Genomic DNA, 26,951 nt, shown 5'->3' with positions numbered 1-26,951 from the left:
TTATATATTATTGATTGAGTCATCGCAAGGCATTAGTAACGATCGGTTTGCCCTTGTGATTGCAATCAATCTACAAGTACAGATTTATGCAACTGAGCAGAAAATAGTAAATCAGGAAAAGCTCTAGAGCGTGATTTTTTTAAATCGGGGTTTAGCTGGAGGCAGAACAGGAAGCTACAGGTCACTGAATTTAAAGAAGGCTGGTGGCTAAAACTCTAAACCACAAAGGAACACTAAATATACTATTACAGTTCATTGAATGCATACCTCTGCCAAGACTAACACGGTATCTCTTCATCTCAAAGCAATGTTCCCTGTACATTTTTTGGACTGTGGCGAGTTGCCATGTTGTTATTTGCCAGCCACAGGTTCATAATGATTTTTTCCACAGCTCATAATAAAATAAGAGATGTCTGAGTTTGTGTTTTGATCCATAGCTGCATTGCTTTACTCTGTTCAGCTCTTTCGTCCATAAAGCTGTTACCATACAAGCAGACCTCAAAATTTCAGCTGCAATTGTGGTGATACATGTGACAACTTGTTCACGCTTTAGTCTGTGTACCAGTACCTTTCACTCGGAAGCTGTGGTTTCATGTGCAAGCACTGGATCTGTCCATTTATACGGCTACACAATAAAATGTAATGGGTTCTTTCCTATTACTTCATCCTTCCACCAAGTTTCATGGTTACTAGCAAATAGAGAGACAAAAGTCAAATGTAACCTCCTTGGCAGATATAATAACATAATTAAATAAAGTACAAAAGTACAAAAAGAAGTAGATAACACACATCCAGCTTAGTATTTCAGAGATTAAAGGAAGTTGATCCGTTCTAATTCTACATTCCTCATTGATACAAATGAACACAATAAGATATGGAAAGACTTCAGGGCACAGCGGAGCGAGGTCGGCCTGCTTTCAGCGCCGGCACTCAGCGTTAAATTAGCTCTCGCTGAGAAAAAACACACACGCACTGGCACACACAGTCATTAGTCGCAAAGGAGGAATGCCTCCCATCTGCACTGACGTGATTGCAGAGACGAGGAATACTCGGGAATCGAACCGACGAAGCGGATCGAGAGGCTCCTCGTCAAATAAGAAGATTGTGTTTATCATGTCTTTGCATTTCCACTTCTGGCATGTTTATTGGCCTTACAAGTTTGAGCACAAACATATTTCACTGTCGAACGCTATTAGGAAAAATGTGCAATCATAGTATTAGGAAAAAGGTTTGCGTGGGGTTGTTGAGTTTGACAGTCATGGTTCTCGTCTCAATCAAGCGCTAAAGGAAAGTCATGTTTCGGTTTCCCTCCGTGTGGCATCGCAGCGTTAATCGGAACATGAAATGGAAATATTAGTAGCAAAACAGTCTTTGTATTTGTTGTCTTTATTAATCACAGCGTTTCTCTTGGGAAACTCTCTAACAAATGTGTTTATTAGCAGCAATCTTTCCCGGACATGCAGCTCCGAGCAGGGTCTGACCTTTGTAATGGATACAGAGACCAAAGACGGCTTCACTTCCAAAATACAGAATGTGTTCATGAGCTGTGGCGGGGCCAATCCGAAGCCTTCACGTCTTCTATCCAGATGAAAAGGACTGTCGAGTAATTAAGATGAATCTTTTTTTGCTGAATGTCAACACTTTCAAGTTCACTGACACGCATCAGCAACGATCGTGGTTAGAACAATCACTTGTTTAGAATCAGTGTGTGGTTCTAATGGATTCTGATAGGTGTTTAATGACAAATATGAAAAGTCGTCCATGGTTTGCAATGTGTTGGTGATTTAAAGTGAAAGAATAATGAGTCAAGTTTGGATCGGTTTTTATGTTTGAAGGGATTTCAGCATCTTTTGATCTGTTGAGGAACTTGTGTAAACCTTTGTAAAGACAGATGTTTTTATATCGTGTAATCAATGTAACTAAAGTCCTGGAATAGAATCAAACAGAGGGATGTCGATGAATTGACTCGTCTGGAGAAAGAATGAACACTGGATCAAGCAGCTGGAGTTCTTGCCGGTTTTGAAAGGGACTGGTTGCTGCACAAGAGGAGCTGTCAGTTTTAATCCCGGTTTCACTTCTGTTTCCACCATTCACGCTCACTTTTTTCTCTTTACCTGCCAAAGCTAAACCTGCCCCCCCCGACAATAACAAAGTGTTTAAATCTAATGGTAAAATGAATTTACAAAAGCGCTTCTCCAGTCGTAACAACCACTTACAGCACTTCACACCAAGTCATGCACACCCTTTCGCCGACACACATTTATACAGCGCTTCTAAATGCAGCACTTTTTCTGTCACACATCAGTCATACAGTTATGAAGCAGCCGTGAGGGATTATATGGGGGCCTTTGCCTAAGGACACTTCAGCATATGGACTGGAGGACCTGGGAATTGAACCATGTTGGTCAGTAGGGGACGACCTGCCCCACCTCCTCAACAACAGCTGGCGGCCTATGAGAATTGTTTAGCTCATAACTTTACTTTTCTAAGGGTAACGTATAGGCTTCACAAAATGTATTCTTTAATGTTGATGTGAAGAAATTCTGCATGATTGATGTTTCTTATCTTATGTCTGTTAGTGAATCAAGCTATTGCATCGTGGTTAATGTTTCAGAACACATCCATTTAAACACCTTTCAGTCTTTTCTCAAACCGTGTCCCTGCTGTGATTCCTCTGTTAATGAGGCTTCTCATTACCGGCATGTTTATGACTCTCAAACAAAACTATAACTTTGTTACAATCAACATGCAGAGAGAAGGCAGGTTAATGCAAAAATATAAAACCATTATTTTGGCTCCTGGAAGCGCATGAGCTTTACAGAGCAGCCAAAAAGTTCACTTGAGAGATTGACTGGCAATATCCCAACCAAATGACCCGCTCCTCTAATCTGCAGGCGGTGGCAACTAAAGTCACCAGAGCATGCTAATTTCCTTTTTAAATTTTTCACCATGGCATAACTGGAGTTTATCTTCATTTCAGGCCAGAGCCAAAATGACTGGGCGGATATTAAAGAGGGAGAAAGGACGACCTTCAGCAGAGGTCAAGTTGGACCCGAAGCCCGACTGTGACAACGATTTATAACAGGAAGGATACAGGCTTAAATTCAAAGAGCCAGCGTGTGACTTTGAGACATGAGTGTTAAAAAATATATTAATGATCACCATTATGAAACAACTTTTCCTCTCTGTTCAGTTCATTGAGGGTTATTTGCTGTTTGAATGTCAGCTCGTTGGATCCACTGAGGTCACATGAGTTGACAGATCAGTTTTTAAATCAGGGATTATAAATGTTTAATGCATTTATATTTATATTTGTACATCTAAATTAAGTTTACTTTAAACCTTTAACAGTTGACAGGTTCAATTTCAATTTATAATTTGCCTTAGCAGTAAATAATTCAAAACTTGAAAACAAAAGTACAGATTATTCAATTTGAGAAACAGAGGATCAACTCCATTTTGAATAAAAACGAAACCCTGTGATTTTCAGCCGGATTTGCCTGAAGGACCCTGATAATCCTCCCACCAGTTCCCCAGTGGGTGACTCCATCCTCACTTTGAGAAACACTGTGTCTATCTAACAGCCTCCGTGGTCTGGAAACAACAAATGGCCAAATTGAGTCAGTCAGTCAGACATTTGTTCCATCAATAATTAATGCCTCCCTGCTTCCCTCCCTCTGATCTGTTCAATTTATTTTCCATCACTTCTTTTTTTTTTTTTTTTTTTTTACCCGCTCACATCACATCAGTGTTTCTGCGCTTTTCTGTCTCTTCTCACTCTCTGATGACTTCTACACCTTCGTGCCCCCCGTCTCTTTCTTCTTGGCTCACTTTCTGAACCTCCTCGTCTGCCTCCTTGTTTGTATTTGTGTTGCATTCATCCATTTATCTGTCCTCTTTTCTCTATGTTCTTTATCTTCATGCTTTATTATCTTAATCCTTCATAATCTTTTTATCTTTGCCTTGTTGTGCTCCCTCCATTCCTGTCTCTTCCTCTTTATTGCCTGCTTCTTCCCTCCTTCCCTATCCTCAGGTCCAACAGCAGATAAATAAATGATGACCAGGAAACTGGCTGTTTTTACAACAGCGATACCACACTCTTTCCTCTCTTCCCCTCCGCTCAAATCCCTCGTTCTGCCCTTTTCCATTTTGTGAACTCCCTCCACCCCCCGGAAATCTCCCGTGTCTTGTCTCTTCTGGCAAAAAAAGGGACGGGATGGTAACCGCAATCTTTTTGGGTCTAAATAAATCATAGCCCAGCACTGCCTTGCTTTTACAACACTGATCCTCCACTTTCATCCTGGCAGCCATGAAATGGTGAGCGGAGCGGAGAGGAAGCGAGAGAAAGAGACTATCTAAGGACATACGAGTAGAGGGAGCAGATATAGGAAATGGTGAATGTAAAAGTGTCTTTAGTCATTTCCATCTTTCTCCCTGAACCTCTTCAGGAAGCAAAACTCTTCTGTCAAACCAAGACACGGAGATTAACAGCGGTTCAAATCACTTCATCCTGAACGTCACAGAATCTATTCATTTCTTTGAATATAGAAAATAAATGAATCAATAATAAAACTCTCAGGTATTTTATTTAGATGTGAGTGGTATCAATTTTATTTTATCTATTGCTCAGTGATACGAGGCTTTGAAAGTGCCAAGTATATCTCAGAGGTGCTACAGAACATTGTATCTTTAAAATGATGGAGTAGATGCTTCATTTTGATTTCTATTCACCTGAACATTATATACAAAATTCCAGCGCTGTAATTTTACTTTTAATTTAAAATCTCCTACCCTATCTCAAACTACTTGGATTACAACGCCGTAGTTGCAAACAAAACTATGCAGTAAGTACAACTAAATAACAGGATAGGGTTGTAATTTCTTAAATATTTGTACAATGTCGAGCCGGGATCTGATCTTGAATACGAGTATGCACAGAATGTTAGCAGCGAGATAGATTACAGCAGGAAAACTGCTCAGTAATATTACAGCCACTACAAAGTTTTCCTTGTCCCACAAGGGGGATTTCGGCTGTATCGAGGCTGTCACCTGAATACAGCTGCTTACATTGCACTGTGTTGGACATGTCTCCACTTCTATTATACTTAGCGCTTGATATAAGGGTTGAGTTTGAAATGCGTGAAATGCGCTAAAATGTTGTTTGTAAAATGTTGTTCTTCTGTCGCCAAACGACAAAGTAAACCTGCGTCATCTTTTTGTCTTTTGTGTATAGCTTAACAATGCTTGTCCAACAATCAACAAATGATGAGGTCTTTTGCCACATCCACAACATTTTTCATTTTGTGATTCATGAAACATTTTGTAAATTGTCTATCAAAATGTCTCTTAGTTATAATATGTTGTCTTATTTAATAATAATTAAATGAACACCCCATCACTGCATTTTTTTTTAAATTTTATTTCCCGGAACAATTACGAAAAGATAAATAAAACGAACAAACTAAAATCCACTTATCATTTTCAAAGTCAACCCAACGCTCCAATTTGCAGCCTGGACTCGTCAACGCTGCAGCCGTGGAACATATTAAGCAGCTCAGAAAAAACCTAGGCCACCAAGAAACAGCGGCTAATTAAAAATGACTAGATTAATTAATGTGGAGATTCGTTAGTGGCTTTCAATTAGCCTGACTCACACAAATGGCTGAAGCACACACACAGAGACACACACCATCAATTTGTCAGCCAGTCTTGGGCAATGCACTTAGACAGCGGGACTGCACACGTACAACCACACGTTCTCAAACATGTGCGCAGACGCTCATCGCCTCACAAGGTCCATCGTTCATCGACTGGTCGTTTTAATGAGCGGGGAAGTGAGAAATGACTTGAACACACAAATTGACCAATGGATGCATAGATTGACTATCAAATATAGAAAAACATGTAATGAGATACATGCATGTGCGGCCATAACGGAAAACACACGCAGGTGCCATCATGGGCCGTATTAACCTTCAAGCCCATTGCCTGACCTCTGTCACAGCCACATGTTTAATCCCAGTGGTTCACTGAAGATTTAACTATCAAGCATTTCCGTTAGGGTTTTTGTTCTGGAATCAATTTATACTATTGATTGACTGATAGACAAATTCTGACCTAGTGAAGAACTGCTGGTGGATTCTTGTGAAAAAAGTTCTTACTAAAAAAGCCTGAAACACACACAGGTCCTCAAAATGAAGCACAACCCTGCACACACTCCCACATATACATTCATGTGTCACTGTGTGTGTGTGTGTGTGTGTCCAGATGTAAGCACACACAAATAAACCTACCTGATGGTGCAGTCGCATGAACTCCAATCACTGCCACCTCTGTCAACCCATTTTGTACCTCAGTCACGAAATGAACCCCCAGATCTGGACAGATGGGTCTGCGTCTGTGTTTGTGCACGTGTGTGTGTGTGTTTGTGCATGTGTGTGTACATCTGTCTGTGTGTGTTTTAAGATGCCAGAAATGAAGATCAGTCCAGCGGCAGAATTGCCTACTGTCATTCATGCCCTTTGCACACACGCACAAACATTTTGCACACAAACACACCGGCAGACACACACACACACACACAGAAGCACACACCTGCCTTTATTAAAACGTCACATTCGCTGAATATACTGTGTGCTGTCATGCTGTCTGCTGAATGGGAATGGCTGCGCATTTACAGTGAATTGTAAATCTCGCAGAGCAGTCAGCTGTCAGAGACTTATGAATTGCTAATATGTTGTATCTCACGCTGCTGACCCCCCCATCCCCCCCATCCCCTTCCCCCCTCTATCTGCCCCCGATCACTTTCATTGTGCGCTGAGCAAAAACTGAAGCTGGCGAATCAGAGAAAGAAAATAAAAACTTTGCTATGAGGAAATAAAACCTTGAAAGGTGAACCTGACAGGTTGAATGATGGATGGAGGAATACACTTTTTTTTTTCAGCATTTCAAGCAGAAATTAAAATTTTGCTGCAGAACAATATCGATACCTTGTTGATGCCTGACATTGGAGATTAGTAGTGAGATTTGTTCGGGCTGTGATCCACGGTGTAAACTACCATGTGGGCTATTGAATGTTTTTCCACCGATCTCTTTAATCATTCATTGAACACATCAGACAGCACAAGGCTGCACCGACAACACTTACAGTAGGAGTTTCATGAAGATGGGCCTGATTCTGTTGGGACTCAATGGTTTCAGTGAGTGGGATGCAGGTTTTGCAACATGAGTAAATGAGCACATGAACCTTAGAGCGTTATCATAGATTCTGCAGCCCTGGATTGTATCAGGTCCTGAGCACAAACCATTTCATATTTTGTTTTATAGAAATGTTGTCTAAACATATCTATATATTTGGAGATCTTAACTGTCTTTTGATGCTGTATATCCATACTTTCTGGCAGAGTCTCTAAATCGTCTTTTTTTAATTCATTTTTAAAATAATACTTTTTGTCATCATTTTGATTTGTTTGAAAAGTGCCACATATATAACGTCTGATTGTTTTAATGGGATCATGAGGGACATTTTGTTTCCAGAATTAACCAGATTTACATTATTTATTCAAACTGCTTAAATAATGAAAATAAAATAGCTTATTTTATATTTTTATAACCATGAAAGGCTTTAACTTCCTTCTCCTACAATGAATCTATATTATTAGCCTCTAGAGTCTGATCTTCTTTGTCTCACTGCCCGAACCTGAACCACTCATAATGATGAAGCAGCATTGGAACAATGTAAAAATGAAGAGCGACACATTGTTAAAGACGATCATGTTGGGCTTCTTTTCTTCTGCCATCTTTTTCCTGTCCGTCTCTCCTCTCTTCTGCCTTTCTTCATATCTCTTTGCCTGTCTTTGTCTTTGTGCCTCTCTCTCTCTCTTTTCTTTCCTCAATTGCTAAACAGCTTTACCCTCTAATAATCACATTCAGCAACAATACGACTAACCTTTCCAACCGTCAGCAACACACAGCAGAATACGAATAGGACTTGCCAACAACCCTTCAGACAAATGACCCAATGCTTGTGCCAAGCAGAGAAATACATTTTTCTCCACTTTCTTTCTGTCTTTCTGACACATTAACCTGAATATACTGTGTTTAACCACGACATAAACGATCTGATTGCTAAGTTGTTGCAATGAGTTGAGGGTGAGATGCACAACGCACATTGAAGCAGAGCATCTGCCTCTGTGCAAGAACAAATGCCACTGACACACACATGCACACACAGAGACACCCGTGCACAATGATGCAGATGCAGAGACGGTAGAAGCTTTTCCCAGAACAACCCAGCACTGCACCGTTGCCAGTCACACCTCTGGAGCATAGTGACAAATGAGCAGCTCGGAAAATGTGGACAGATCAGATACACAAACTTCCACAGACACACACACACACACACACACACTGAGCTACACACTTGTACTCAACATTACACACACACAATCACATACACAGCTGGAAGCAAACACGTTATATATAATTAACGTCCTCCTATATGCAGAGGAAGTCACCAACATGCATTAACACATGGTGCAGGGAAAACGCAAACCACAGCAGGTGGCAGATGCAGTTTATTCCACACTCCCTTTGCTTGTGTGTGTCTGTGTGTGTGTGTCTGTGCGTATGTGTCTGTGTGTTGGTACTTTCAGAATATTGTACGTCAAGGACCATAGATGTGCTGCTGAATGAACAGGTTATCTACACTTTCTTTTATCCAACGACACGCACTTTAGCTCAAACACATACATGACACAAAGATAATTCACATCGGAACATTAGAAGAAACTTAATCCTCTCACAAAAAGCATTGTCAAGTTGAAGCTTTTCTCATATTCAAGAGAAAAAGAGGATTTGTATCAAGAGAAAAGTAGATGAAGGGTAAAGAACAAGGGATGACACGCAACTAACAGAGACGAAGAGAGCAGAGGAGAGGAAGATGTGAATCTGCACATGAAAGAAAAGAGCAGCGTAAAGAGATAAGGGACAGAATGAGACAGGAAACAATGTTGATAGTGAGAGAACAGGACAGATCCCTGCTTCACAGACAGCTCAGGAGACGGGGGAGAGAGGAGAAGAAGAGACTGATGAGGAGAAGAGGCAGAAGAGGAGGAGGAGGAGGAGAGAGATGGAGCAGTCAGAGTGAGAGGACCAGGGTTTTGTCTCTACTTACAGTATCTCCAGATCGCGTAGCGCCCGGAAAGCTCCATCTTCGATGCAGCTGATGTGGTTGCTGTCCAGTTGCCTGCAGCATGCACACACACACACACAAGCACGCACACACACACACACAACCACACAGATGGGAGACAGAGATGGGAGAGTGTCAGGCGCAAGTCGGCAGGGTCCCGCTCAGCTGGGGGGGGGGGGGGGGGGGGGGGACTAGCAAAAGATGGGCTCCGTGAAAGTGTGTGTGTGTCTGTGGGAGTGTGTGTGAGGTGACACCTCAGTAGTGGGCTTAAGATAGCAGGTGGGAGATCCTGGCTTTAACTCTTTCCCACACACACGCTCGCACACTGACAGACACACAACCACCGCAGGGAAACCCAGTCCAGACGAGAGCCCACAAGTGAAGTCTCTCACCTCAGTGCTGATGTGGCCAGCCCTGAGGAGAGGAGCGGAGGAAAAGGAGAGCGCGAGAGAGGAGACCGGTGCGCTGAAGTGGCCTGTCTGGCATCAGCCTATCACCTCCCTTCCTCGCCGTACGCCCAGCGCACACTGGCCACCGGGAGAGAGAGGGACGAGAGAGGTAGACTCACTGAAGGAGAGAGCGAGCGAGCCGTAGCTACTAAAGCCCACCCTGCTTGTCTGTTCTGTAAATATTAATTGCATTTTCTCCTCTCCCGCTCCTCCTCTTCCATCCTCCTCCGCCTCCTCCTCCCCATGTCCTCTTTTATTCTTTTTTTTCTCTCTCTGTAGTGAAAGAGGGAGTAATTTCATTACATTAGGCCAGCCAATCCATTAAGGGCCTTTTACCGGCTCTGTCACTGAAACAATTTCATTAAAAGGAAAGCCGCCGTAAATCAACCTACAGTCACGACTATGCCGCTTTTTCCTGTTCTCCGTCCGTCCTTCCTTCCTCTCTTTCACTCTCTCTCTCTCTCTCTCACTATCTCCACCACCCCCCCTCCGTGGCTTGCTGGTAGCCTCGTTCACCGGACTCCCAGGTGCACCCTATGCCCCTCCATCATCCACCAGCTTTGCGTTTACTTTAATTTGCCCAGGTCTAGGTATTCAAACCTCCGCCCCCTTGCCACCGTCAATCCCTCCATCCATCCATGAACCCAACCACCCTGAAACCTCCGATCCTCTCTCTCTCTCCCTCGCTCCATTCTTCTTATCCATCCATCCGTCTGTCTCTCCTCCCCCTCTCTTCTTCTTCTGATGAATGTATTGCAGATGGAAAGACACAAAGGGCAGACAAGTATCTTCTTGTTTTTTTTCTTTAAATCAACAAAAAAGGATGAGGAGCATTTAGCCTGTTGAACACACATAATCATGGAAACAGGTACACACACACATACACCCACACAGTTGCCATCTTCTCTCCAGACACTTACAACATATCAATTCACCCTAATGTTCTCCTCCTTGTCCTCATCCCATCTCATTTCTCTTTCACTGGAGCCCTCCATCCCTAATCCCTTTTTTCTTTGACTTTCCCCCTCTCCTTTTCTTTTTTCTCCCCTTATTTACGAGCATCCATCTTCTGCATTGTTCATGTTTTCTTCCTCTCTCCATTCATAATCCACTTTTTATATCCCACTAGGAGTCCAGGGTCTCCTCTCATCTGTGATTTCCCTTCACCTTTTGTCCTCTCACACTCCTGTCTATCCTTTGCTAATCCACTTTTTTGTCCCTGTTTTCTTTTATCAGCCTTTTAAATCTCCTTTTCTTCTCCTCCACATATAGCCAAGGTGTCTGTGTTGCGCTCTGCAGCACCTGTTGGATCAGTCATGTCAGCTTTTTAACCCTGAGGAAGGCGCTTCTCAAAATGGGCTGTGTTTTCCTGTAGGGCAACACAGATTGCATCTGGGCTTCAGGAGCAACATATCCTTTGGTTTGTTTTTATATGTGCATATAGGTGTGGGTGTGTGAGAGGAATATGATGGATAACTCCTCAGAGCATCTGAAAAGTGTAGTTACTAGTACACCACGAGTGCACTGCAATATGAAGCTGCATTGTGAGCAGCCGCTGGTCAGAGAACAGCTCCAGAGCTGTGGCTTCAGACAAGATGATGTGGAAAAACATATAAGAAAAAGGTGGAAATCATTATCTTATTGGAGCTATTTGACCTCCTGAAACACATTGACGATGACAGTTACATAATGACAACAACCATGAAAAGCCACAACACTGTGATCGTGCTTGGCTGAATCATATGTTTTGATTTTTTTACATTTTCTCCTTGCTGGAGAAGTTCAGGTTCATTGAAAGCGGTCCCCTGCGCAGCAGAGCAAAGCACATTTTTCATGTATTTCTGCTTGATATTGACCAGATGGTGGTGGTTAACAATTGGCATGAGTTCAGTTTGGACTGAAGACAGTAAATATCAAACAACTCTGTGCCCACAGGCCAGGTTTGGCTCGCAACGTAATTATTTTCGGCTCTCCAAAGGATCCTGGAGACCGAGGAGTTGTTTTGATCTGCTTTGATGCAATGCAGTTATATTTTAGAGGTGACTGAGAGATAAGTTCTTCACCGCCTTGCCATGCTGTGCTTGATTAGCTGAGCACAGTTTGTTCTGTAAAGATCACTGGGATCATCAGGGTGGACTTAACCACTCTGTTGTGTAACAGCGGAGAATAATAGTTTAATGGGTTTACACTCTTGTTAAAAGCAGAGTTCTGCATTTATGAATTTTCTTTATTTTTGGCGGCTTGTTGGGAGAAAGCTGTGAGTTTGAGCATCTGTTCAATGACTGGACTCTAGTAATTTTACCAGCATATGGCTTTGCCATATTTGTGTTTAATGTAATCAAAAGTCTTGCTTTTGTTTTATGATGGCACTGGTTCACAGCCTGATCAGCCATATGGAGAAGAATCGCCAACGTTTACTTAGGTTATTAAAGACACTTAATTATCAGTAATGTTCTTTCTGTAATACAGACTATGATGTATATGAACGAGGTTGTTCCATCACAAAGAACAAATACATTTATTACAGTCCCTGATATTTGCATCCAAAGCGTATCATGTGTATGTGTTAAACTAGAAGGCTAGTGCAGGAAATAGTGCAAGGTCAGAAAACAGGGTGTAGAGGTTGAGGTGGTGGAGGAGCAGTACATGCCCTTCTTGCTGTGAGGCACCAGTGCTAAAACCAGCTCCACGCTTGTGTGTTGATCATTTTGAAGAACCTCCAGAAACCTCACACATTTATTTTTTCTAAGAATTGAGAACATGCGACTCATCTTCCATCCGTATCCACAGTGAACGATTCCATCCTCTGTGATATGATTAGATTCCTCTGACAGCTTTGTGCACCAAGCACCATGATTAGCTATGACATGATTGGTATGAATCAGGGATGAGAGTGGACTTTGTGTGTCTGTGTGGGTTTCAGTGGTCTTTATCTTTAGTATGTGTTGAATTCACAGCCCTAGTGTGTACCTTCCTGTGTCCACATTACATTATTATGGGGGGGGGACAGGTGCCCCAAAATATAATTCCCTTCGATACAATTAGTGTGCTTAATCATGTCTATCATTTAGCCAATTGGCAGTTTGATTCAATGCATCCATTTGCTCCAGATGGCACCAAAGGGGAGTGTCTATGCTAATGTGTTGATAGTCACCTTGCACTCGGAATCTCTGTTGGATTAAATAAGCCTATAAAAAATGTCTACATTAATTTGGGAAACATAATAAAATAATGTTATTGGTATATTTTTTAGTTTGGACTATTATTATATTCTCTTCAGTTTTTAATGAACATCTGCACAAATTCTAAAGGAAGTTTTGTAACTGCAATGTAGCAGCTTTCACTTTGGCACATTCAGGTCTATAACGGGAAACAATCTCTCGTCTTCTGTTGTTAACACTCTGTGATAGAAACAGGTAAATAAAGATGAGTGAACCCTGGTCAGGGGGTGAATTGACTGAAGACAAAAAGTCAATGATGGAAGAAATGAGAATGTGAATGAGTGAGAGGTGAAAGGATTGAAAGGAAAGCTGTAGGGATGTGAATGATAGGAGGTAGAAAATTGAAGGAAACGACTAAGGAAGGAAGTTTGAGACACGGAGGAAGATATAAAAAGAAAGGGTCAGGCGACTGGAGAGAGGAAGAGCCAAGACACAAAAGAGAAGAAGACGAGAAGGAAGACTAAAGAATAAAGGTCAGAGAAAAAATATTGCATGTTCATGGATGGAAGGTAAAAGTAAAATAGGAGAGATGAGATGTGGTCAAAAATATCTCTCTGCCTTTAGCAATTATTTAACTCTGTCTACATTTCTCCTGCTTTTCTTTCAAACTAAATATAAAATTGTGAAACTAACACAAACAAGTGAGAGGATTGAATCAGGTTTGCTGTGCTATAGATTTAATTCCACTAGCTAATGCCAAGGATGAGGGATTAATGGAGGGTGGATGGACTTCAGCCATGGCTTCCACTTCATGTGGCATTATGCAGTAAATTTGTATTTGCACAAAGAAAGGTTTTGAATTGCAAATGTTGAGTCCGGTTTTAGTGCTGTTCAAGGGCACATGAAGCCATAATTATTAGTCCATACTTGTCGACTGTGCTCTGGACTGAGGTTGCTTCGTGCAGTCAAGAATACAAGTGGCTTTACTTCCAACTCTACTTCAACTTTTTTTTCTGCTAACTTGACAAAGTGAATATAACCTTAAATTAACTTTAAGTGGATTTATGATTTGTGTAACTCTCTTGGCCACAAAGGACGTTGAAAACATTTATCTGATCTTAAAGTTGAATTTAAATGAAAGTAAATCTATAAAACTCTAACTCACTGGTCTTGTGTTGTTTTGTCTGTTCTAATATGTGACTCTGAGAAAACGTTATGTCAAAACTGAATTGCAAATCGTATCACTGCGATGAAAATACAACAGCTGTCCACTTAAAGATGTTACAATTCAGACAAAGCTATTGACATTTCCTCCGTCCAGTCTTGGCTGCTCACAACCTTTAATGAATTAGCTACATCCTGCAATTTAAAGAAGTGCGTGGGGGGTTGTGTCGGGCAAAGACAAATGGGAATCTGATTCAAGGAAGCTGGTGACAGTGTCTTCATTCTTCTTCCCTAATCTCCTGGCAAGACCCGGTATTCTTGGACAGGGGAGATTCAACTGAATGACAATCGTGCACTACTTCCGTGGGTGTCACCTTGGTTTAAGGATTCGATGCTCTCAAAAACATATACTAATTATTCATTTTTCTTTGCTATATTTTATACACATGCATACTAGCTATTTATATGTATACGACTATTGTCCAGTGTTGGAATTGTGGAAAACATAAAAAGAGCTTAAGGCGAGCAGCTGCAATGACAAAGACACACACCAATGCAGGTAAGAAACGTGTGTTTCTGTGTGTGGCGTTTGTGTATAAGTGTGCACGCAGCCCGACACAATGTTCTCACCTCCCTCTAAGGCCCTGTTGTCATAATTCAAACAAACTGCCGCCTTGCACTGCATTGTGGGTAGAGAAGCATGAAGCATGGAGGCGATTTGCGAGGGGGAAGAGAGAGGACAGAATGACAGGAGGGAGAAAGGTAAAGAAGTAAAGCCATAGGAGTGGGCCCCTTTTCTGTTTCTTACAATAATGAACAGTGAGTTTGTGTTGCTGAATACATTACACATCATGTTCTCTTAACACATTCGTCCAAACCGCCTGCAGGTGCTGTGAGTGTGACCACGCTGAGCATGGGTGGACCCGGCGGGAGAAATGAATTAAATTTTATCACAATAAAAAGTGTGTGAGAGAGCGAGAAGGCGGGCAGATGGAAAACAAGGTACGATATGAGGACGTGATGGCTGCACATCAAGATAAAAAAGCGTGTGTCTATGTGAGCACTGAGGTGTAATGTGAGGGCATATGAAACAGCTGTAGCTTATCTGATGTGTCCATGCTTCTCTGTAATCCAACTGCAGCCACACGCCTCAGGGCATGAGTGACTAACATATGCTGTGATTTAAGCGTGACCACGACTGTACACACATGGACTATCTGTGGTGGATTACAGTAGTTCACTGCTCCACACTGTAGTGCCCCACACTGTAGTATAATCTTTATATTAAGTTTAATGATTGGTCTGAAGAAAATCTCTTGGTATTATGATGAATCATGTGTATTTGTATTAAATAGTTTTCTTCAATGATTAAAGCTTGATGCATATCTGGCTACATTTCCCAAGAGATAAACACTTTATTTATATGAAAAAGTCTTGACTTATTGACAAATCATCATATTTCTAGTCATAAACAGTTTCACCTTCAAACAATGAGTGTTTTTTGAATGTGCACCTCACAACTTAATGGGTTTAAACCAGTAACTGCTGGTGAGGTTTAAATAATAAAGTCTCTGTCTACAAGAGCTATGTGAACAGAAACTTTGTGTGCGTGTATCATTTAAATTTATTTTATATTGGTTGCTAACTTCGTTATTATCTGCGGTTTTTCATTCCGACATGAATATGTTTGTCATTTCCACAGTGTGAAGTAATTGTGTGAATGTAATTTATGTTGCAGATCAGCTTGAATAAAATCCGTCCTGAGGGATGAATGCAGCATTAACTGAATTACTGGCTGTTTTTCATTTGAAAACAGTGTTGAGTTAAAAAGAAAAATAGCACAAATAGCACAAGGAACTAAATGTTATGGGGGAGTAGTGTATCCTCAAAGTAAGTGAGCTCTGGGTTTAGGGTCCGTCAGTGTGAAGTTTGCATGTTCTCCACGTGTCTGGGTGGCTTTTCTCTGCAGGTTAATTGGAGACTATGATAATTGACTGTAGGTGTTGCCTGTGTATATTGGCCCTGGGATACACTGGAGACCAGTCCAGGGTGAAGCCTGCCTCTCACCCAATGTTAGCTGTGATTGACCCTGAAGCCATTAGCGGTTTGGATTGATTGGTTAATGTTATTGAGGAATATCCATATGCTTTTGAAACGCACAGTATATGCTTTGTGCTGACTACTGCAGTAGCAACTGATATAAAGTATTTTAGCTGTTTTTACCGCAAATAAATTCAGAAACTAATATGTGAGGCAGAGCAAAAAGTCCTGCAGATACAATAGATGAGCAATTCAAGGCCTTTAGAACAGTTGGAATAATCGGAATACTAAGAATTCATTAAACCTAACTTCCACCAACTTGTTTTTTCTAATGGTGTGGGTGTTGGTGCAAAGGGTCAGTTTTGTGAGGATGGAGAGGTTTTTTCTCATTGCTGTTTAGGAGATGAAGTACATTTGTATTTCTGTGTCAGGGTAAGTCGTGATTCGTCAATTCCTGTGTGTGGAGGAAACCTGCCTCACACTGTGTGCACACCACTCCGCCAGATCTTCTTCATCTTTTTTATCCACGTCCTGACTTTCTGATGAGCTCGAGAGCGAAGGAAGAAAAGTTCCAGATGCCAAACACACCACAAATGCACAGGAGTGGTTAGTAGGATGACTTTTCTGACAGCGCCAGACACAAAATAATAGGACGAGACAAGACAGGACAAGATTCGATTTTGGAAAATTTGATTAGAACAAAAATTGGATGGGATACAAGCTTCCAGAATGCGAGTTCGATACAACCATGAAACACAAGGCATGTTGAATACAGGAAGTTTGGCCCTTTCTATCCATTCCAGCTCTACATTTTGCCTCTATCATCTGTGGTTTGACTGACAGGTTGAGTTTCGGGGGATGACAGGACCAGCAGTCAGCACAATGTATAGCGGAGCTCACACGTACGCACACAAACACCTACACACAGATGTAGGGCATATACCTGTCTTCTTAGGTTAGTGGAGGACTACAGTAATCGTTTTTGCCAGGTTCTTGGCAGTTTCAGCAGAGCAGTCAATCTGAGAAGGGGTCGAAAGTGTCCGTGAGTATGTCTGTGCATGTGTGTGTGTGTGAGTGTGTGTGAGTGTGTGTGTGTATGCGCGTGAAAGAAGTGCAATAAATGGCCGACAGTGCTGTGGTAGCCACTATGCAGCATGAAAGGGAACAACTGAGAGAGAGAGACAGAGACTATCTGAGAAACATGGCGAGTGAGGGGGAAAGAGAGAGGGACAGATATCGAGAGGGACCGAGAGAGGTGAAGAGGCGGTGAGAGACACAGGGGAGGAGGTGAAGGCGAGCGGGGGGGGGGGGAGCTGAACGAGAAAGTCAATGCTGTGTCCACGAGGGACGGAATGTCTTGACGTTTTTTTTTAATCTTCGGTGTAATGGAGGACTGAAGCCTTTTACTGCAGGAGTCACCTTGTCTAATGGAGGGATGGATGGGTGGATTTAGAGGAGTGGAAGAGGAAGCAAAGGGAGAGACAGAAGTTAAGTAAAAGGGCTGGTTGGTTAGGGATAGGAATGGAGGGATGTTGAAAAAGATAAAAAAAATACATAAAGGAACCGAAGGAGAGAGAAAAAAGAGATGGAGACAAACGGCTGAAAGACAAATGATGGGATGAGAGAATTAAGAGAATAATGGATGAGGGGAAAATCACTTTTTCAAAGGAAGGATATGAGATGAAGAGAGAGAACAAGGGAGTGATGGAAAATGGAAGAAAGAGGCAGTTTGAGGGGTTGGAGAGGGGGAAGGAGAACATGCCAGGAGGCAAAAAAACGTGATGAAAAAGTGAAAGAAAGTCGAACGACTGGGAGGAGAAACAAGAGAAAGATGAGGAGGACAGGAAAGAGGAGAAGGAGGAGGCATCGCAACACGTCAAAAAGAGGGAGGGAAAAAATGAATGCTCTTTAAATGCCTGATTCTCCCATGATTCACTTTGTATGTCAAAGCAATTTAGTGTGAAACATTTTAACGAGGGCAGCGACAACTTGATTAATGCAACTTTATAGCTTTGGCAAAAAGTGAAGAGTTGTTTTAAAACATTGAGTCTGGTGTTAAAAGGGAAAGAGGCGGGTGCGGCACTGCAGAGTGGAGACGATGTGCAAACTCCAGAAACTTAACTTCACCCACTTAAAGTGATTGTGCTCAGAGGGACAAGGACAGGAGACTCACATCAGGTTGTGCTCCGGTGTCAATTAGAGTGATGCTCCCAATTCTATTTTCTGAACCGGACCGAGCCAGAAAGAAATCAAACAAAGTCTGACAGGAATTCAGCTCTTGCTTTCCAAGCCTGACGTTTCACCAGATTAATGGCACACACAGTATTTAAAACAATGAAAGCCCAGTCAACCTGAGCCCGATCCAAACCTAGAAGTAATTTCTAAATGTTCCTATGGGCTTGGGTCACGTTTCCAGACTCTAAGGAAAACACGTCCACATGCAGCAAACCTTCCCCGGATGAAACTCATCCTCATCATCAACAGTGACGCTGCTGTGACTCCACAACCTGAGTGAGTGAGTCTGGAGTCAGAGATGTGAGGTCGTTCATGAGTTTTGAGCTTTGTGAGCATGGAGACTGGATCAGATGATCAGAGGCTAAACCTAACTAGAATGTTTGGAACCCAGCCATACAAACACACACAAAAGTGCTGGACACAGGGTCCAGGCCCTTTCAGGTCAATTTAACCAAAGGGTAATAATCTCCTATGGACTTTGGCAGCTATATTGAATTTAGATCAAACAGAGAGGAGGAAAAGAGGAAACAATGGAGAAGAGTTACTCTGAATTACTGATGTGGAAAAAGATGAATATCAATCAAAGGAAATGAATTGACCAAGGACTTCAAGGACGTGAACGTTATACGGTGAAGGGCGATTAAATTGAGGCTGAGAAAACAATGTCACGGGTTCATTTAGCTGCTCCACAGTTTTTGATCACATCACATGATTTTCAAAGCTGTTGTTGTGTAATCAGACAGTTTTGAAAAACATACACAGCGGTTTAAAAACTCAAAGTTAAATGTCATTCTTTGGCCCGTGAAGAGCAACGGAGAAAGTAAATTAGTACAACAACCTTTTAGTGAGTAGTGTTCTGGAGCTTTCGATAATATCTCATGATCTTCAACACAAGAAGAATGAAAATAAAAAGTATTAAAATAACATGAACGCAGCTGCATGGAATCAAAGTGGATCTATCTGTGCATCTGTGATTGCAGTGATGATTTATTTACTTCTCTGAGTTAAAATCCATTGTAGTGAACTCTTTACCTTATTGTATTCATTCATTGCAGATGCAGTCTTGTCTATTTTATTTGCATTTCAATAAAACACCACGAAGGGCAATCTCAATATAATATGAACACAATCTTCCTCTCACTCTCTGTCTCTCCTCTCATCTTCTTTCTTTCTATCTCATTTAGCCGAAGAATATCGTTTTTTTTTCTTCTGTCGTTCAGCAGCTCCGGTGCTTGTGGAGCATCCAGAGTGATTGGTTATTATCTTTTTGAATCTTGTACTTATTATGCTCCGCTCTGTTTTTCTGTCCCGTCCTCCCTCCTCCTCCTCCTCTGTCATGTCAGTCATGAATGAAAGAACACAACAGGAAACTGTAATTTATGCAAAGTCGATTTCTTCAGCAAATCTGTTTTTGCTTTAACGTCCCTGACTGTAACAAACTCTTGAATTTCACACTGTTTTTCATGTTCTACCTGAACCGGTATGGAACTATCTCCATTGAGGACATGTTTAACCCCCGGGAGTCTGTCATGAAGTTTCTTATGCAGCATCAGCCAGGATTGATCAGTCATTATCGATTGAGTGAAGGTATTGATTAGGCAGCCAATTGATTGGACTATTGGTGATTAGGACATCATGAATAAACGACAGGTGGGTATTGAACGCTTGATGCCAGGATAAAACCTCTCTGGACAGGAAGAGAAGAGGAGGACAAAAAAGGAGGAAAGTGGCAATATTCGAGAAGGTGGAATAAAAATTTAAGATGAAGAATAAAAGAGGAAACAGGATGAAACAGGGAGAGGTGATGAAAAGCAGGATGCAATAAAGGATGAGGAGATTCAGATGGAAATGAGGAACAATGAGGAACTGAAAAATGTGTCAGGTCATTTTGATATGAAGAATTAAGCATTTAGCTAATTATTTAGAGCTGGATAATTGGTCTGGCTTCCAGGAAACCTCATTTTGCAGACAGAGGTGATATGCAAATAAACTGTAGAAGCTCAATGAGAATATTAATTAAGTGATTTGGGTTTGAACAATATTTGTCTGTATTTTGGAATCAGACATAAACATTTCTTAATTAAAAAGGCGTTTTACAGCCTCAATACCACAGAAAAAAAGAGAAAAGGGAAGAAGCATGTTTCAGATAGAAAAAGGGAGTATTGTTCTTACAGGTTCTTGACATTGGTGATTCCTCTGAAAGCTTTCCTGGGAACGGCCTGAACCTGGTTCTCGCTGAGGTCTCTGGAGAGAGAGAGAGCAAACGACATAAGACATTAGTTGAGGTAATCCAAGCACTCAAAGATGTACAGAGGCAGACGATAAACAAAACCACAAACATGTCATCTATGCCACACAGACACACACACACACACACACAAAAGATAGACAATTACAGAACAAAGGAAGAGAGGGAGGAAAAGATTGAGTCAGGGAGAGAGAGAAAGGATGACATGACATTTATGATCAGTGGAACAATTTGGACCAAAGAGCTTCAAAGAAACGGGGAAATATCAGAGCTTAAGTGTGTGTGGTTATGTGTGTGTGTGTGTGTGTGCGTGTCTACATGTGCATATGTCTTTATGTGTTTCTCATTTGAATGCGTGTGTTTCACATTAATGTAGAAGGTTTTCTTTTTAACTTTTGCCCTTCAACTGTGCGACGTTACACTGGTGAAAAAGTAAAGCAATCTTAAACACACACGCACACACACACACGCACACGCACACACACACACAATATCACCCTCAAGAACAGTCAACCACAGTGACTCTTTTCCTCTTTCTCTTAGTCCACACTCTCCTGGACATGGCAGCATATGCAACAGTCTCCTTCTCTCCCTGTGTAATGAATACCTATATGAGCCAAATGATTTCTGACATGACACAAAGGCCTGCCCTTAACTCTATTAGTGTTGTTTGTTGGGGAGAAGCCTTGGCAGCCAAACAAGGCTCAGAGAGCACAATGTAATTAGAGAGAGAAAGAGAGGTATGAAATATCAGACAAGCTAATCACCCTATACTCCTGCCAGTTGCACACACACATACACACATAGTGCTTCATAGTGGAGGCCCATCTAAAGAATCACAACAGATCAGCACAAAAGAGCAACAGACCTCTGCCTGGACTTTTCTGTTTGACCTTGACACACACACACACACACGCACACAATATGGAAATCCGCCAACTTCACTGCAGAGACTATAATTATGTTCCAACATTATTCTTAACAATTTCCTGTCACAGATTGAAAAAATGCAGCTAACGCACACACGCACACACACACACACACACGCACACACACATACACACACACCCACCCCCCCGGAGTAAACATACTTGTGTACATGTTTTCACATTTATACGTGCTGTATATGCTCACACTGTCTAATTTACACTCAGGCACATATTCAAGTACACAGGAGGGAAATTGGTTGTGCATTATTCCAGAGCCAATCAACGTTTATTAGTGCAGTGAATGTTAATTGCAGAGTCGTGCTCGGAAAACAGAAAACTAATTTCCTCAAACTAACAAGGTTCCTACGTTTTTGGATGTTTCCCTTACGGCCGCGTGTTTTCTGGCTCGTTCCTTTTGTTTGACAAGAGATGAGAGTTCTCGTTTTTTTATTTTTTCTTCTCCCCAGGCCTTGATGGGAAAAGTATGGTGCCTGGCATTGTATACTCTTTAGGCAAAGAAAACATGAGCTTTTATGTGCAATCCTGCTTAGTGCTTGTGGAAACGAAGGAGTTAGAAACATTTGACGGACAGGAATGGTATTATGATATTTTAATGTGCAGCACAGCCGGAAAATACTCCTCATGTTTACACTTCTTGTTTTGAAGGTTTTGACACTTCCTGGGTTGAGATGGGGGGCTTTTCTTTCCTCTTTTTTTGATCAGTCTTTATTGCTCCCATGCTGACGTTGACAGAGTAAATAGGAAACAGATATAAAGTTAAGCTGTTATCACTCTCACTTTCTATCCTGCGTTCACTTTCTCCACCGTTCTCAATGACCTATCATTCTCTGCCCAACTATCTAAGTATATCCGTAAATCTATCTTGTTTAAATCTATAATCTGTATTTCTTTGATACCACTCTGCCCTCGGTGGACTGCTGACAAACATGAAAGACAGCAAAAAACAAGAAAGAGAGCAACAGAAAAGGGACAAGATAGACACAAAAAAAAGAGCATTAAAAGTCATATTTCAAAGGGCATCCATGGATAATAAATCTTTTATTGTTTTGTTTACCAACCATGATATTTGATATTTCTTCTAACAGGCGAAAAACCATCGGAGTCAAATAAAAGCCATTATGAGAATGTGTGTCTGTCTCTCTGGCTTTGTGACTCCAGCTGAGTGACGGACACCAGTTCCGGGAGCTACGCGGTTCGGGCTGCCAAAACAAAACTTGTTTGTCAAAGCTTTAAATTAAATGTTCATTATAAAAGTGTTTTGAGGTTTTCCATTTGTGCAATTGGTTTGAGGGTTATGAAAATGTGATTTATTTATTTTTTGATGTTCGAGCAGCGTTCAGTGCCTCTCTTTTGTTGTGACATTTTGGGACTAATGAAATCAGTTTGTGTCATTAAGTGTGTATCAGCCTGATGAAGGTGTTGATTAGTAACAGCTTCACTCCGGCATATTTTTTGTACAGATGCAAAGGTCAAAACAGTTTGAAACGGCTATAGGAACATCCCGCCTTCTTTAAGTGATGATATAGATTTGAGGTAATTGTGCAAAGTATAAGACTGGTAGGAAATGTGGTCACAGAGAAAATGCATATGTGTCAAATGGAATTTTTTATCTAAAATAGCTAAAATCACCATAGTTGACTCAAATATGCCTTTGGTTTATGAACTGAGGCTTTGAATCCTCAAGTTTGTCATTTTGTGCGGCTCCATCTTGGCTTTTAGAACCGTAAGTGGAGGAGCGATGGGTGGAGTCTGATCTAGAGCTCGAGGACACTGGACCGCCAACACCGATTGGACGAAACTAGCTGTCAATCATAGGCTATCCAAAACCCAATGCCTACAGTACTTTACTATCTACTTTACTCTAAAGGGGACAATAATTTACAAACAACATCCTGGCATATTTAAGAAGATGGAAACTAGAGATGGAGAACATATACTCATAAATCATGTGAGAAGTCGGGTCATTTTCTTGATAGGAACTACAATAGAAACTGACAACAGTTGCCCTCTGCTGTTCATTTGAGAGAATACAGGTTTCAGGCACATCCGCATATAGCTTCACATTGTGGACTCGGAGTCTGCGTTCATATTTACCTACATCACTACCATAAAGAATTGTAATTGTTTCCAAACTGAGACGCTTCCTGAAGAGTTTGAATTATCCAAAAAACAAGATTTAAAATCATGAATATTTTCTAGAATAATTACACATGTATAACTACATGTGTAATTATTACATATTAATTTTAATGCTGCTAAAAACCTGATAGTTGGTCTATGGAGTAAAAGACTCGGACTCCACTGCTCTCAGTAAAAATCTAATGACGCTGGCTGCCTTTTGGCAATTTAATAATATATTGTATACAGACTTTGTACTCTGACACAATGTATTATTAATATTTCAGTACATTTAACATTGATAGTTGCTTTATTTCTTCATGTTAACAGTTGTCTCATCTCTGTGAGTCACACCTGCCGACCTTTGAGTGAAGCGAAGGCTATCACCAACAGGAGATTGGCTTGTGATCCTTGAAAAGGACACTCACTGATAGACTTGCCACACACACAGACACACACACACACACAGCTGGTTTGGACAGCGGGATGGTTTGTACACCAGTGTCTGGCAATATGCTTCAACGTTTCAATTAATGGGTTTAGCCTTTTTGGCCATCCTCTATCGCCACAGCATGTGAAGGAACAGGCAATTAATCTCCCAAAAATCCTATTAAAGAGACGGATGGGTGTTTGAATTATACATCAGTTCTATTAGGATGACAAATTCTGTAAAATATAGTGATACTGATTATGAAACAACTGCATATTTTTCGAGGGCTCTGGGATCTCGGGAGCTGGATGGACACAAAGAACACAAAGTTCACGAAAGTTCAAGAAAAGCCACGTTTAGTATCCATGGGTACAATGAGAAGTGAAGAAGGGAATGAATTACAAGAGGGGGGAAGAAAAATATGAGGAGACCCAACAAACAGCAGCAGCAGCGGCAGCAGGGGAACAAAGGGCAGTCTTCCATTATCCATTCCATGTTTGTCATGGTTTCCTAAGTACTGTATAATTGATTGAATTTTGACCAAATCTCTTCCAGAACTTCCCCCTTCCACCATAAAGATCCCCCAACCATTGGTTAGTTTCCCTCAGCCAAGGCCTCTCCTCTCCGGGCATGATGACTCTCTGTGGCCCCTGGAAGTCTGGGGGGGGATTGGGAATGACAGCGAGATCCACCTCTGGTTGGGTCGGTGGTGTGTCTGTGTGCGCCTATGTGTGTGTGTGTTTGCTCGCAGCTATCACCTTCTCAATATTAAGTTCCATTATTCATGTGCGGAGAATAATAACACTTGCCAGGTCACCCTTTGTCACTTCAGATATTACTGTTAACCCTTTAACACACACACACACACACACACACACACACACAGTGCTCACACGCCACAATGTGCCTCCTTAGATGCTGGCTTTACACTTCACACACACACAGACACAAGCGTACACGTGCAAACACACAATTGCACCCGCATACATTTGTACAACAGTGTCACACACATGCATGTATTAAAAAAAACAGTAAAAATACGCACATCCTTCATACACACGGAGCCAATGATCCTTTCTCCCAGGGCATCTTACCCCTACACTTCTTCATGTAACAGTAGACACCAGATATTAGACCGATCGGCCCTCAGGCTCCCTCCAGATATGAGCCAGGTCTGCTCAGCCCTGAACCATTAACCTGGGAACAGAGGACTGGGAGCAGGCCTTTTGGATTTCATATGACTTCTGTGTCAGTTGGCATCACAGGGGGTCTCAGTGAGCTGGAGGCGACAAAGAGGGCGGCGAAGGTGTGCGTCTGCGTGTCAGGTAGGGTTTGTGTGTCTCTCCGCGTGGAAGAAACAGCAGGCGAGTGGGAGTGGAACGGTTAGACAATGCGCAGTATGCATCTCTGTGTGTGCGCGTCTCTCTGTGTGTCTTTTATTAAAAGAAGAAGGAGTGCGGCAGAAGAAAGAAAGAGAGACATGACCCTTGGCTGGGCTCCGGGGGAGAGAGAAAAAGGAGAGAGGAGACAAACAGGAGGAGAATTGAGGGGAAGACAGAATGGAGAAGGAAGGCGGAGGTGGCACAATTTCTCTTTTGAAACCTGAGAGACCAATGGTTAGCTTGAGCCTATTTGTTCTGTTTCTCCGTCTCTCTTCCTCTTCTATCACTTTCTTTTTCCAACCCCCCCTCAGCTATCTCTCTCTCTCTCTGTCTATCTCTTTTTCTCTCCCTTGGGGGCTGTAACTGCATTTAATATTGTTCCATAAAGACAGTAATAAATATCGACTGCTGGCTAGCTCATATTCCCCTTGTTTTTAAGGCACTCTTACTATAAGACCAAAGTCATGCAGCAGGTATTACAGCGCCCGCTGCCTGTTCTGTGGAAGCGCCTGAATATTCTGTGGCATCTGTAACCTTGGGAACTATTCAAATGTCCTTTATGCCATTTTAAACCACAGTTAAGTACTGGCTTTAAGTCACAATAAATACAGAGTAAGGTTTTAATGACTGGGGCAGCGGATGCTTTAAATTTATTCCAGTAGCGGTAAAAGCAGAGTGAGACTTTTAATTCATGCCATGACTTTAGGTGTTAAAAATACCCTTTTTTTTGCCTTTTAGTCTCATTACATAAAATGATTTCAACAGTTGACTGAAACACGCATGGAAGCTGGTTACGCAAGTTTAGAATTCATATTAACAAATGAATACATGTTATCGCACTGCAACAGAAAACAACGGTGGCCGGCCTGCTGTTGCGCTGCGGTAACTGAGAGGAAATAACTCAAACTCTACGTAGGTGACACTAACAGTTATTTTATTGGGCAAGTCGGAGCAGCACGTATAGCAACTTTTTCTCCTAACCTTCATTTATCCTGGGAAAACCTACCGACCATAAATGCTACATTTTGGCAACGCAACAGACGTAAAGCTCTATGCGTTCAAAACTGGAACCTTCCCATTACAACCCCGCTCTTCAAGCCTTTGGCTCTGGAGCCACTCTGCTTGAGTGATTCTGACTTGTGCCAACAAACTGAGGGGATATATTACCCAACATGCTGACAGTGCAGTGCAGACAGCACCACGGCTCTGTGGGACTGTACACTGGTGATTTTTTTGATATTGTAAGTAAGGGTTTACGGCTCGTAGCAATTTTTTTATTCTAAATGTCTTTCCTTAGTTTGGGCTCAGAGAGAGAACCATACTTTCTATTCACACATTTTCAGCCTAAATTGTCTCCTACATTTCTCCTCTAAGTTTTCAAGTTCTCGTTGCTAAGGGAGTTTTGCCAAATTAACTTATTCACTTTCCTTCTGATGGAGCAAACCCTCCCCCCCCCCCCCTTTTACGCTAAGCTAACCCGATACTAAGTGTAGCCTATGATTAATACAGACACGAGAGTGGTATTGATCGCAGGACTACACATTCCTTCTGAAACCCACATGTTTCCCCAAAGCTTGCACT

At 41.7% G+C, this 26,951-nt stretch overlaps 1 protein-coding gene across 1 annotated transcript in view; it reads right to left on the bottom strand.

The window, feature by feature from the left end:
- slit3 (slit homolog 3 (Drosophila)) overlaps positions 1–26,951 on the bottom strand; it is a 217,199-nt gene that overhangs the window by 78,693 nt on the left and 111,555 nt on the right. Inside the window, exons 5-6 of the mRNA XM_062393846.1 lie at positions 20,415–20,486; positions 9,176–9,247 (exon numbers count right to left, since the gene is read on the bottom strand). Coding sequence (XP_062249830.1) covers positions 9,176–9,247; positions 20,415–20,486 — 144 coding nt within the window. The remainder of the gene's footprint in view (positions 1–9,175; positions 9,248–20,414; positions 20,487–26,951) is intronic.

This window comes from Platichthys flesus, chromosome 8 (genome assembly GCF_949316205.1).
Source record: "Platichthys flesus chromosome 8, fPlaFle2.1, whole genome shotgun sequence".
NCBI lineage: Eukaryota > Metazoa > Chordata > Actinopteri > Pleuronectiformes > Pleuronectidae > Platichthys > Platichthys flesus.
The sequence above is the reverse complement of the archived record's forward strand: the minus strand, read 5'-3'. Positions and strand labels throughout refer to the sequence as shown.